The 12,877-nt window shown below is 53.1% G+C and overlaps 1 protein-coding gene across 3 annotated transcripts; it reads right to left on the reverse strand.

Annotated features, from left to right (window-relative positions):
• Window positions 1-578: 578 nt before the first annotated feature.
• On the reverse strand, window positions 579-10,606 carry FRMD6 (FERM domain containing 6). 3 transcript variants are annotated; one of them, XM_054400352.1, is made up of 13 exons: window positions 10,508-10,606; window positions 9,937-10,027; window positions 9,610-9,689; window positions 8,655-8,731; window positions 7,035-7,221; window positions 6,143-6,298; window positions 4,634-4,699; window positions 4,480-4,548; window positions 3,374-3,548; window positions 2,098-2,433; window positions 1,864-1,989; window positions 1,009-1,100; window positions 579-863 (listed from the first exon to the last, which is right to left on the reverse strand). In XM_054400352.1, exons 1-13 carry the CDS (start codon window positions 10,604-10,606, stop codon window positions 579-581), a joined length of 1,839 nt encoding a protein of 612 aa, XP_054256327.1. The 3 variants fall into 3 exon arrangements, with proteins under 3 accessions (XP_054256327.1, XP_054256326.1, XP_054256325.1); XM_054400351.1 differs by having other exon boundaries at window positions 9,574-9,689; XM_054400350.1 differs by having other exon boundaries at window positions 9,547-9,689.
• Between the last annotated feature and the right edge of the window lie 2,271 nt (window positions 10,607-12,877).

The following is a 12,877-nucleotide window of genomic DNA, read 5'->3' on the forward strand; positions in this document are numbered from 1 at the left end:
GGGACCACTCTGGCCTCACCTCCGGCACACGGTTCTGAAAGAACAACTGGGTTGATGTTCTGCTGCTGGTTGTGCCTTTCCTCCATGGGACATCACCCATGGCTAGAGATTCCCAACTGGTTATTGCTGAATCCTCCCTCCCCATACTGGCCTTTAGTGTATTTACATTTCTTTGGCTTGACTTGGAACACAACAGTCTGGCACTTTTTCGGTTGCCACCAAGCTACTGGTGGAGCCGCTGGTAGTGTGGAGGATGGGGGCAAGGAGGAGAAGAGGCCACCTTGCCATGAGGCAATGAGAAAACACCAGTTGGCTTCTGCTACCTCAAATGAGTTGGGCTTCTCCCAGCCGAAATAAGACAATTTGGCACAAACTCCAAAGGGTGGACCGCTGGTGGGACTCCACCATGCCTGGAGGTCTCCATCCCACAATCCTCCAAGTGCAATGGTTTCCACAGCCTTGGTTGGCAGGGAGCTGTGTGGGGTGGGGGGAAAGGCAGTGATGATAGCCCCCAGTGCAGGGCAAGGAGCCTCAGCCTCCCCACCATGGGTGGGCAGCCAGTCCTGGCCCCGCAGTGCTCAGACGACAAACTCAGGGACTTCATCATGGGTGAGATCCAACGAGAAGTATTTGCTGGTTCTTTTGACGGGGAAGGTCTCCTGGATGTTGATGCACTGCTGGGCCAAGCAGCCATTGCAGTAGAGCCCTTCCTCCTCCAGCCCATGGGCACAACCAAAGGTGTAGCTCTGGGCCGTATCCTGGCAGAGGTTGGCCAGCTGTAAGAAGTCCTTCTGGTAGAGCCGAATGTCATCCAGGCTCAGGCTGTGCCGGTCTGTCGAGGTCTTCGGCTTCCTGCATGTCGTCTGCGCAAAGCAGAGAGGAGGATCAGGACTTGCTGGGGAGCCAAAGAGGTAAAGGAAACCCAAAACCCCAGTGCCAGCAGGACTCTGGGTCTCACCAAGGCTTTGGGCCTCACCAGGGCTTTGGGTCTCCACCAGCACCACATACCTGGGGTAAGGAGTCAGTACTCTGCCCTCGCAGCTTCACCACTGTCTCCGAGGAGCTGGAGGTGGAGGAGCTGATGTCTTTCACGATAAGCCCTGCATGGAGCAGAGAGGAAGAGGAGGGTGTGAAGGCTATTTCAAGGCTTCTCAGCTCACTTAGGATCCATGCCTGCTACTCTTGGGGTTTGCCATTGTTTTGGGGTGAAAGGAAACCTCAGCTTGAGAGGGTGCCTTCAGCTCAACAGCTCCATTGCAACCAGCTTTACCTCCAAAGCAACCTGAATTTGACCCAAAATGGCATCATCAGACAGCATGGCACCCCAGAGACCTCCCAGTAGCTCCCAGTATGGAGCTGGAAATGCAGGTGACTCTGGGTGCCAGTAGAGCTCTGGAGAAGCCAGGCTCACATACGTGATAACAGCATCCATGCTCATGGGAATAAGCAAAGGGTTGTGATGACAATGAGAGCTGGGGACAGCAATTGAGAACATCACCAAGATTATGTCCATCACCCATGGGCAGCTCCTACCACCATCTCCTGGTGATATCCAAATAACACTGCATGCTTGGGCACACAGGGTGGCTACATGGAGCAGGTAACCTTGTTTTAGCAAGAGGGTTGGACTAGATGATTTCCAGAGGTCCCTTCCAACTGCCACCATGCTGAGATTATGTGATCAATCCTGCTCCAAGTAAAACCTTCACCTTTCCTGGGCAACTCCTTCTTTTCACAGCTTCACCAAACTGATCCCATCTTTCCTTCAACTCACAGCTTTTCCCAGCATCCCAGATGGTCACCTTGGGCTGATTTCACTCTGCTGAACACCACAGGTATGACCTGCATTGGGGAACGCCTTACCTGAGTGCCCGTTGAACTTGCGTGACAGCAGCATGTCCTCCGTGATGTAGACGCACATGTCAGGGCTCACCTCCATCTCACCAGCCTGTTCCAGCTCCCGGGGGTCATCCACCAGCATCTCGATTTCTGCAGGCAAGGAGGAGGTGGGATGAGTCCCTGGTGGGCACCTTCAGAACACTCTCCAACCCCCGTGACCTTGTGGGACCCAAAGCCCATTCTCAGCTGGTGTCTCACCATCGTCCTGAGAGTCCTCCTCTAGCCGGTCCTTCCCACCACTCTCCACCCCAGAGGTGTGGGAGCTGCCGTGGCTGGTCATGGAGCTGCAAGTCTTCAGCTTGCGGTGGACACCAGAGCCTGAGAAGCCATCTTCCGGTCCTACCTCTCTGGGTTTGGGGTCGGTCTCGATGCCTGAGGTGTGGGAGCTGCTGTGGCTGGCGGTGGAGTGCCGGGAGAGGCGCTTGTGCCGGATGCTGCCGGTGCTGCTGCCGCTGGCCCGCGACCGCTTCTCCAGCTGCTCCATGTCCAGGTCCAGGGTGTCGCTGATGTACGACTCGCGGTACTGCTTCTTCTCTGCAAGGCCAGCAACAACCTGCACCCCAGCCCCTCAGGGTGCCATGGCCACCACCCCAAACCAAGGGGCACCCAGAAGCATTGCCACCCAAGCCCTGTAAGGTGACACATCAGAAGCCAGCCCTGACCTGGTGCCCTTTAGGGCTGGTGAGGAGGGGAGCCTCAAACTTGCTGTGCTCTGTGCTGTGCCATCCCTCCAAAGGAGGAGGAGGATGAAGAGGAAGAAGATGATGGAGGAGGAAGAAGGGGAGGAGGAAGAACAGGAGGTGGAAGAATAAAGATAAGGAAGAAGAGGAGGAAGAACAGGAGGTGGAAGAATAAAGATAAGGAAGAAGAGGAGGAAGAAGAGGAGGAAGAAGAGGAGGAAGAGGAGGAGGATGAGGAGGAGGATGAGGAGGACGATGAGGAGGAGGATGAGGAGGAAGATGAGGAGGAGGAATATAAGAAGAAGAAGAGGCAGGAGGAGTATGAAAAAGAAGAGGAAAAAAGAGAAGGAGAATGGTGATGAGAAGCAGAGAAGGATGAAGAGGAGGAGGGAAAAGAAGAAGATAAGAAGAAATATCTTCTGCATGCATGAGGCTTTTTAGAGATTGGATATGAGACACAGTGCACTGGGAGCACTCCTCTGAGGCACTGGGAAGAACTGGACCATCAGGGACCAGAGTGGGGCTTGTGCCCAGCCCTAAGCAGCTGTGAGGGGCCTCTTGGCACCAACCCAGCCAGCACGGGGTATGCAGGTCAAGCAGGGCCAGGGTGCACCAACACATGGTCAGTGGGGACATGAGGACAGCCACCGACACACTCCCAAGCCACAGGGCAGGAGCAAGCACCAGGTGCTTGCAGAGGCAGAAAAGGTGGGAGGGAGCTCAGCACTGGGGGGATTTGTGTCCTGGGCTGGGAGCAGAGGGACACCTACCCTCGGGGGGAGAGGGACACCTACCCTCGTTCTCCTCCAGCTTGCGGACCTGGCGCAGGATGGGCTGCAGGTTCATGTAGAGCCGGTGGCTGCTGCTGAGCAGCTGCAGGAGGTGGCGGGAGCGCAGCGGGCAGCCTGTGTAGTAGATGAGTTTCCTGGCTGAGGGCAGCCCATCTGGTAGGATCTCAAACTTCTTGCCCTGTGTGGCAGAGGAGGGACATCAGCTGAGAGAGAAAAATACCCTAATTCTCACCCAGTCCTGCAGCAGCCCACTCATTGAACCCACAGCTGGCAACCACCTGGCTGGAGGTCTATGCAGCACCAGCCCATGCCCAAATCACAGAGTCACTGAATGGCTTGGGTTAGAAGGGACCTTTAAAGGTCATCTGATCAATCACCCTTGCAGTCAGCAGGGACATCTGTAACTGGAGCAGATTGCTCACAGCCCCAAACAACCTGACCTGCAATGGTTCCAGGGATGGGGCATCTACCACTTCTCTGGGCAACCTGGGACAGGGTCTCATCATTCTCAATGCAAAAAACTTCTTCCTTCTCTCCAGTCTGAATCTCCCTCTTTTAGTTTAAACCATTACCCCTTGTCCTGTCACAACAGGCCCTGATCAAAAGTCTGCCCCCAGCTTTCTGGTAAGTCCCTTTAAGCACCGACAGGCCACATGGAGCCTTCTCTTCTCCAGGCTCAACAACCCCAATTCCATCAGCCTGGCCCTATAGCAGAGGACTTCCAGGCCTCCCATAATTGCTGTGGCCTCCTCTGTCCCTGCTCCAACAATGTCTGTGTCTTTCCTGTGTTGAGGATTCCAGAGCTGATCCCAGCACTGCAGGTAAGGTCTCAGCAGAGCAGAGGGGCAGAATCTCCTCCCTCTACCTGCTGCCTACACTGCTGGGGATCAGCTCAGGACAGGGCTGGCTCTGGGCTGTGAGCACACAGTGCTGGCTCATGTCCAGCCTTTCATCCACCAGCACCCCCAAGTCCTTCTCCTCAGCACTGCTATCCATTCTTTCATCCCCAGCCCATGCTGACCCTGAGGTCTGCCTTGCCCCAGGTGCAGGACTTTGAGCCCAGGAGCAACATGGGTAGAGATGCTCTGCCTAGGGATGGTGGCACTCACCACGAACACCAGCTTCCCCACGTTAGTCCAGGGGAAGTCATAGAGCAGCTGCTTTTCTTCATCCATGTTCTGCAAAAGGAGAAAGGGACAAGCCCAGCTGAAGACACTAGCAGAGGGCAGGGAGCTGAATCCTCCCCCTGGTTCAGCTACCTACCTGGAAGATCTGGATGCCTCGTGTGGTCAGCCCCAGCGTCAGCGAGGCTTCCACCTCCCTTTTGTCCTACAGGAGAAAAAATTACATGGTTTTGAAGCACACAGTTTGCAGCATGAAGTGGATAAACCTGACCTCCAGACCAGGGATCCTCCTGTAATCACCTCATCTCCCATGAACCAGCAACAGCCACTTGTGGTAGTTGCCATCTTAATCATTTAGGTCAGAAAAGATCCTTAAGATCATCAAGTCCAACTGGTTGATTAGTGATGCACACAACTCCAGATCACATCCACTGATGTGGATGTTTCATTTTCAGTCACCCTTCACCCCTTCACTGGCCAGCAACTGGAATCAGAGAATCATGGTCCCCAAATTGGAAAATTATGGACTTGAGGGGTGGACAACTTGCTAGAGAAGGAATTGGCTGGATATCCACAGCGAGTTGTAATCAACAGCTCAATGTCCAAATGCAGACCAGTGACAAGTGGTGTCCCTCAGGGATCAGTACTGGGATCAGTGCTGTTCGTTGTCTTTGTCAGCAACATGGACAGTGAGATTGAGTGAACCCTCAGAAAGTGAGGGGATGACACCAAGCTGTGTGGTCTGCTGGAGGGAAGGGAGGCCATCCAGAATGACTTGGACTGGCTTCAGAGGTGAGCCCAAGCCAACCTCATGCAGTTCAACAAGGCCAAGTGCAAGGTCCTACACCTGTGTCGGGGCAATCCCAAGTGCAAATACAGGCTGGGCAAGGAGTGGCTAGAGAGCAGTCTTGAGAAGAAGGACTTGGGGGTGTCAGTTGATGAGAAACTCAGCATGAGCTGGCAATGGTCACTTGCAGCCTGGAAAGCCAACTGTGTCCTGGGCTGCGTCAAAAGAAGTGTGAGAGAGAGGAGGAGAGAGGTGATCCTGCCCCTCTGCTCTGCTCTTGTGAGACCACACCTGGAGTACTGCATCCAGTTCTGGTGCCCCCAGCACAAGAGAGACATGTTCAATGCTCAAGTAGGTCCAGAAGAGGGCCACAAAGATGATCAGAGGGCTGGAGCACCTCCCCTGTGGACACAGGCTGAGAGAGTTGGGGCTGTTCAGCCTTCAGAGGAGAAGGCTCTGGGGGGAGCTTATAGCAGCCTTCTGGTACCTGAAGGAAGCCTACAAGCGTGGTGAGACACTGGAACAGGTTTCCCAGGGAGCTTGTGAATGTCCCCTCCCTGGAAGTGTTCAAGGCCAGGTTGGACAAGGCCTTGAGCCACCTGGTCTAGTGGAAGGTGTCCCTGCCCACAGCAGGGGTGCTGGAACTAGGCAGTCTTTAAGGTCTCTTCCAACCTAAACCATGCTATGATTCTATGATCTCCCTGTCTCCAGGAGCAAAGCCCTGCCCTCAAGACTGCTCTCTTCCAGACAAATCAAACAGAGCTTTTCCCAAAATGCCTTCAAATTGCTTGGCAGTTGCTCCATCCAATAAAACCCATCCCTGACTCCCATGCCCAGCCTGAGCTGGTGGCCAAGGCTCACCTTGTACAACCTGTAGTAGTGCACAGCCACATCATCCAGCCGGACAGCCTCCTTGATGTACTTGAGATGGGCTTCAGAGGCTGTCAGGGCAAACTGATCCTTGTGCATGTTTGGGACATGCTTCAGGATGTAGTCCTTGCCCCTCTTAGCAACAACCTGTTTGGAGGAGAAGAGAAGCTCATCCAAGGCTGCTGCTCCGTGCTCACCCATGGCTGGCCACTGGCCCCGATGCTCCTGGGCAGCCACGACTTTCAGAGAAAAGGGAACCTGGAGCAATAAGCTCCATTTTGGAGCTGGAGCCTGTCCAACGATGGGCAGTGAAGCTGGTGAAGGATCTAGAGTGCAAGTCTTCTGAGAAGCAGATCTGCCATGCCATATGCAACCTCTCCCTACTCCACTCCTGTGCAAAGTCTTTGGGATGGCATTAGCCCAGCACACAGCTCTGCCTGCTGGTCAGAAGCGACCTGGGGATGGGTGTCACTCCATGTCCTTCCTCATTTTCCCTCCAGGATATCCCAAGAGCTGCCAATGGCCACTGCCAGCACCGAGAACACCAGCTCCCAAAGGGCTACAAAGCCCCAGGGGCTGCACATGATTATGCGGTGATGCCCTGATGGCACGTGGCAGGCAGGGAAGCCCCCAAGAAAATCCCTGCCACACACAGAGAAATCCCCAGCAGTGGTATGAGCTAATCCACTAGCCCAGACCCTCCCTGCCTGCAGCTATTTGCAGCCCACAGTTGTCAAAGGTTATTAATAACTGGAACTAAACTGGGGATGAAGAGGCAGCAGGAATGGCGGCCACCCAGGAAGCCTCCAAGCAACCCAACATCAACAGCCTCATGGGGGTTCACTTGAGTTTAGAGCAGATGACCTCACCAGACCATGCTTACCCAGGCAGGGAAATAAGCTTCAGGCTCAAAGTACTTCCCACAGTGCTTGTTGCGTTTGAAGTCCCCCAGGTCAGCTTGCAGGGCGAAGGCAGTGAGGAGGAAGTAAGCCTCCTCGCGCAGCACACACTGTGAGTGCAGCACCTGCTTCCGAAGGTGCCAGTAGTAGTAGTAACGTGCAGTCCGGTCACTACAGGGAGCAGAGGAGAACACTGAGCAGAAGGAATCAGCAGGACACCCAACGAATCACAGAATGACAGAATGGGTTTGGGTTGGAAGGGAACTTAAAGGTTGTCTAGTTCCAACTGCCCTGACACAGGCAGGGACACCTTCCACTAGAACAAGTTGCTCAGGGCCTCATCAAATCTGGCCTTGAACACCTCCAGGGAGGGAACATTCACAACCTACCCCAGCAACTGTTCCAGTGTCTCACCACCCTCACTGTAAAGAATTTCTTCCTAGTAGTCTAAATCTGCCCTTCTCCAGCTTCAATCCATTCCCTATCATCCTATCACTACAAGCCCTTGTGAAAAGTCCCTCCCCAGCTTTCCTGTAGTCCCCTTCAGGTACTGGAAGGTTGCTCTAGGTCTCCCTGAAGCCTTCTCTTCTCCAGGCTGAACAGCCCCAGCTCTCTCAGCCTGCCCCCATAGGGAGGTGCTCCAGCCCTCTGATCATCTTCATGACCTCCTCTGGACCCACTCCAGCAGTCTGGTATCTTTCTTGTGCTGGGGGCTCCACAACTGGATGCAGTACTCCAGGTGTGATCTCACAAGAGCAGAGCAGAGCAGAGGAGCAGGATCACCTCTCTCCTTCTGCTGGTCACACTTCTTTTGATGCAGCCCAGGACACAGTTGGCCTTCCAGGCTGCAAGCGACCATTGCCAGGTCATGCTGAGTTTCTCATCAACTGATACCCCCAAGTCCTCAGGGCTGCTCCCAAGCAATTCCTCACTAAGCCTGAATTTGTGCTTAGGATTGCCACATCTATCACCAAGACCTATGAGAGACAACTCACAGAGTCATAGAATGTGGTTGGAAGAGATGTTTAAGATCATGGAGTCCAACCATGAATCTCCAGCACCTTCCCACCCAGGTAGGAAGCTCTTATGGAGCAAGCAGGGCTGGGTGCCAACTGGTTTTCTCCCTTTTCCTCAGTTCCCTGAAGCTGGAGCTCCCATTAAGTGGTGCAAAACTGCAGTCACTTCACTGTGCTGAAATTTCCTCCCACAGCCACAACCCCCCTTAAAAGTATCCTCGTGATGCCACCATGTTCCCATGTACCCAAAAGCTTTAAAATCCTCTTTTCCCCAGAAACAAAACCTGCACCTGTGCCAAGGATTAAGCTGTGACAAACCACCTAAATATGACGTCCTCAGCTCCCCCAGGAAGGTTTCGTCATTGTTGGTTGGGAGCAGTGTTCCCACCTGCTCCTGGCACCCAACCACAAACAGCTCCAACAGATGAAAAAAGCTTTGGGGCTGCATCCTACAGCAGCTTGCAGCACCCCAGAGCATCCCAAGGATGTGCACCCTTCCAGCCAGGGGCACCTTGGGGTGCTCCCCCAGTAAAGTGCTCACCCCAGGTGGGTGCCCACTGTAGTGGGGAGGGGTGGGTGCATCCTTACCTGATCAACCTGCCGTTCTCCACATAGTACTGCACTCGGAAGTGGATGATCATCGGGGGCCCGAACTGGTCAATCCCCTGGAAGGGAGGAGATATTCAGGGCTTCTGTGGAGACCATGGCATTGAACCTTGGTCCCTTGTCTTGGATTGCCCAGGGCCAAGTCCATCTGGGCCACTCCCTTGCCCCTCACTAGGTGAAGACCACAAGGAAGAGTTCACTCACTAAGTGGTCCCATTTTTCCCCCAATATTGTGAAATGGGAATGGGATTTAGATTTAAGGAAGGAGATGGCTGGGTTAGAGACCCCCAGGGGTCTGCAGCCATTCACCACCACTGTCCTTCTCCCACCTCTCCCCAGGCTGCCACCTACCATCCCTATTTTGGGTCTCAACTCAGCACCAGCACTGGAGCCTTCAGAAAAACCTCCATGGCACATTGCATTGGAATCACTGAAAGGTGCTTTGGGGGGAAAAAAACCCAAACACTTGACTTTATAGGATCTTACAATCACAGAATGGTTTGGGTCAGAAGGGACCTTCAAGATCATCTAGTTCCAACTCTCCTGCCAAGGGCAGGGACACCTTCCACTAGACCAGGTTGCTCAAAGCTCCATCCTGCGTGGCTTTAAATACTTCCAGGGATGGGGCATGCACAGCCTCCCTTGAGCAATCTGTTCCACTGCCTCACCACACTCACTGTAAATAATTTCTTCCTTACATCCAATCTAAATCTCCCCTCTTTCAGTTTGAAATCATCACCACCTGTCCTACCACCACATCATCCTGTCATTGGGGTTCCATCCGTTTTGCTCACCCCCCACCCTGTCCCACACTCTGCAACAGCCCCGTGCCCCCTCCCAACCCCTCGCTGTGTTCCCATGTCCTGGAAGTGACCTGCGGTGGGGACAGAGGTGGCCTTACTGCCGTCAGCTCTCCATGCAAGACCTCACCGCTGACCTTGCTGGCCTCCTTCTTCCACTCCTTGGGGCAGTACTTGTAGAGTTTCTGGGCCAGGTCCATGTACACGTGCTCATTGTCTGGGTGGGACAGAGGTGGCATCAGCACCCCCCCACCATGTCCCCTGAATCCTTCCAAGCCTCCCCCAACCTGTTGGTGTGTTGTGGGTCCGTAACTTCCTCATCTCCTAATGGGAGGCCACCAAAGGGCTGGGTAAATTTGCACCCACCCTTGGGCAAATATACACCCCCACCTTGGTGGCATCATGCCTCGCTTAGCCATGATGGCATCAGGTTGGCCCACTTGTGACATCAGCCCTTGACTTACTCTGGATGACGCTGAGCCCAAAGAGGTGACAGTCCTTCAGCCTCAGGAGGTCACACACCTGCACCAGTAACTCGTGGCACAGTATCTTCACCTGCAAAAACCACACACATGTGGTCTTGGATGTGTCTATGACCATCCAAGCCAAACAGGTGGCACTAAACCCCACATCGGGTCCCTGAGCACAACCAGAGGGGAACAGGCTGGGTTTTGAGCTCATTTTTCCTGTGGGACCACCATGGAAGTGCCTAAAAGCAGGGTCAGTACTGGTTTTGGGGGCAGAAAGCAGAATATTGGTGGGTGGTGAATTAACACCATCAAAAGTGGGGGAATTTCACATTCAATTCTACATTCAAATCCGAGCCAACCCCCTCCCGGTTATCCGCTGGGGTACACAAGGCTGAACCATCATCCACAATGGATATGAGGAGGGAGGATGGGAGGAGGATGGAAGAAGGACAGAAGGAGGATAGAAGGAGGAAGGACCAGAGCTTGCAAATACAGCAGGGTGTGATGAAAAAGTTGGTGCTCAGAGGAGTGTCCCTGACTCCCTCACCCCACCACACCGCCTTACATTGATGATGATGTTGAGGGAGTCATCATTGGGGAGGAAGATGCAAACGCTGCGGCGGTCCTGCATGACTCTGTTGTTGTGGAACGGCAGTTTGTTCATTGTGGTCCAGGCTTGGGGCTCAGGGTGGGCAGTGGGCACCTCACCGGTGGGCCGGGGTGGCCACAGTCCCCGCAGGTGCCATCCCTGTGGGCAAACGAAAGGTTCATAGATTCAGAATGGTTTGGGTTAGAAGAGACCTTGGAGATCATCTAGTTCCAATCCCCCGCCATGGGCAGGGGCACCTTCCACTATCCCAGCTTGCTCAAGGCCTCATCCAATCTGGCCTTGAACATCTCCAGGGTTGGGGCATCTGCGACATCCCTGAACCACTCATCACCGGAAGCTTGGTGTCCCCAGATCCCCCTCACCCCACATCCCAGCCCTGGCACCGTGGTCAGGGCAGCTGAGGATTGCAGCAGAGCCCAAAAACCCTGACCCTGCAGTTTTATCTTTGTGGCTTGGGGTTGGGAAAAAAACTCAGGAAAGGTTTTTCCTGTGTATTAGTGTGAAAGCTGAAATCCCCCCCATCGACAATATCCAGGCTAGCTCAGTCTGGAAGCCAATGAAAGCTGTACTTACAAGCAAATCTACAATCTATGAGGGAATGCAATGAATATGTACAAATATACACTATTCACAACATTTACAATAATTAAAGAAAATAAAAAGTATCTGCTGGGAACAAGCTGTGATGGAGTGGGAGGTTTTGCTGACAGCAGCAAAAAGGTGAGGGGCCAGTGCAGGGTCCCATGGTAGGACCTTCCAGCATCATTTCCCCTCCACCTCTGGTTCCTTATGGGAGTTAAGTAAAACAATCCAAGGTGTAACAGGGATTGGCAGGTGGGAATTGCTGCCTCTTGCTATTTCCCATCCTCTAGAATCATAGAATTGTTTGGGTTGGAAAAGACACAGAATCACAGAATGGTAGGTGTTGGAAGGGACCTCTGGAGATCATCGAGTCCAACCCTCCTGTCAAGGCAGGTTCACCTAGAGAAAAATCACACAGAAACACGTCCAGGTGGGTTTTGAATGGAGATCTCCAGAGATGGAAACTCCACCACCTCTATGGGCAGCCTGTTCCAATGATCCATCACCCTTAAAATACAGAAGTTTCTCCTCATGTTTAGATGGACCTCCTTATGTTCAAATTTGTGCCCATTACCCCTTGTCCTGTCACTGGACACCACTGAAAAAAGGCTGGTCCCATCCTTCTGACACCCACCTTTTGAGTATTGATCAGCATTTATGAGATCCCAACCTCAATCTGCTCTTTTCCAGACTAAAAAGCTCAAATTCTCTCATTCTTTCCTCAGAAGAGAGATGTTCCTGTCCCCTCATCTCCTTTCTAGCCCTTTGTACCCTACCCAGCAACTCCCTGTCCTTCCTGAACCAGACAGCCCAGCAATGGACACAATACTCCAGGTATGGCCTCACCAGGGCAGAGTGGATAGGGACAAGAACCTCCCTCGACCTCCCTCAACCTCTAAGATCAAGTCCAACCAATAACCCAACGCCACCATGACCATCAAACTGTGTCCTGAAGTGCCAAATGTGCAATGTCTAGATCCATACCAGGGTTGAGCTCCTAGCACTATCTCCAGACAATTCTCATTTTTAAAGGTCAATATTCCCTAAGCACTTTTTACTCCATGACCATCCCTAGGGACACAAACGCATGCCACACACCAGTATCTTTAAACTCTAAACCAGGTCACCCCTTTTCCAAATCCACAGATTTATTCTGTCACTGAGGACAGTGTAGTGTCTCCCTCTTCACCAAATATTTGCTTTGGTCTACATGAAACTGCCTTTGGCTCCCAAAAGGGTTTCACTTCACAGAATCATAGAATGCTCTGGGTTGGTTGGAAGGGACCTCCAAAGGTCATCTAGTCCAACCCTGACACAGATTTGTATGGCAGGGGAAAAAAATGCACCCAGAGGTGACACTGTGTTAGGCAGCTACTGATGTTCTGCAGAAGCTGGGGAATCCAGAGGTGATGCTCCCTCACCTCACTGCTCCAGGCTGACACCGCTGAGGACCTGTGCAGATGTGCAGCCCAGCCATGCACTGTATCCAAGCACCACAGTGATGCACTGTGGCTATGCATTGCATCCATGCATTATTGCCATGCATGACAGCTCTGCATGGCACCTGTGCAGCACAGAATCGTAGAATCATTGGGTTGGGTTGGAAGGGACCTTCAAGATCTAGTTCCAACCCCACTGCCATCAGCTTGAGCACTTTTCCACTCAACCGGTTGCTCAAGGCCTCATCTAACCTGGCCCTGAACACCTTCCAGGGAGGGGGCATCAGCAAACTCCCTGGGAACC

This window comes from Indicator indicator, chromosome 4, assembly GCF_027791375.1.
Source record: "Indicator indicator isolate 239-I01 chromosome 4, UM_Iind_1.1, whole genome shotgun sequence".
In the NCBI taxonomy this organism is placed as follows: domain Eukaryota; kingdom Metazoa; phylum Chordata; class Aves; order Piciformes; family Indicatoridae; genus Indicator; species Indicator indicator.

What these genes read in the sequence shown, in the direction of transcription:
- FRMD6 (XM_054400350.1), bottom strand. Translation starts at nt 10,606, where the DNA reads ATGAACAAACTGCCGTTCCACAACAACAGAGTCATGCAGGACCGCCGC. An exon ending in GAGAACGGCAGGTTGATCAG is followed by an intron (nt 7,222 to 8,654) that starts GTAAGGATGCAC and finishes TGCTCCCTGTAG; the next exon opens with TGACCGGACTGCACGTTACT. An exon ending in ACTACTACAGGTTGTACAAG is followed by an intron (nt 4,700 to 6,142) that starts GTGAGCCTTGGC and finishes TTTCTCCTGTAG; the next exon opens with GACAAAAGGGAGGTGGAAGC.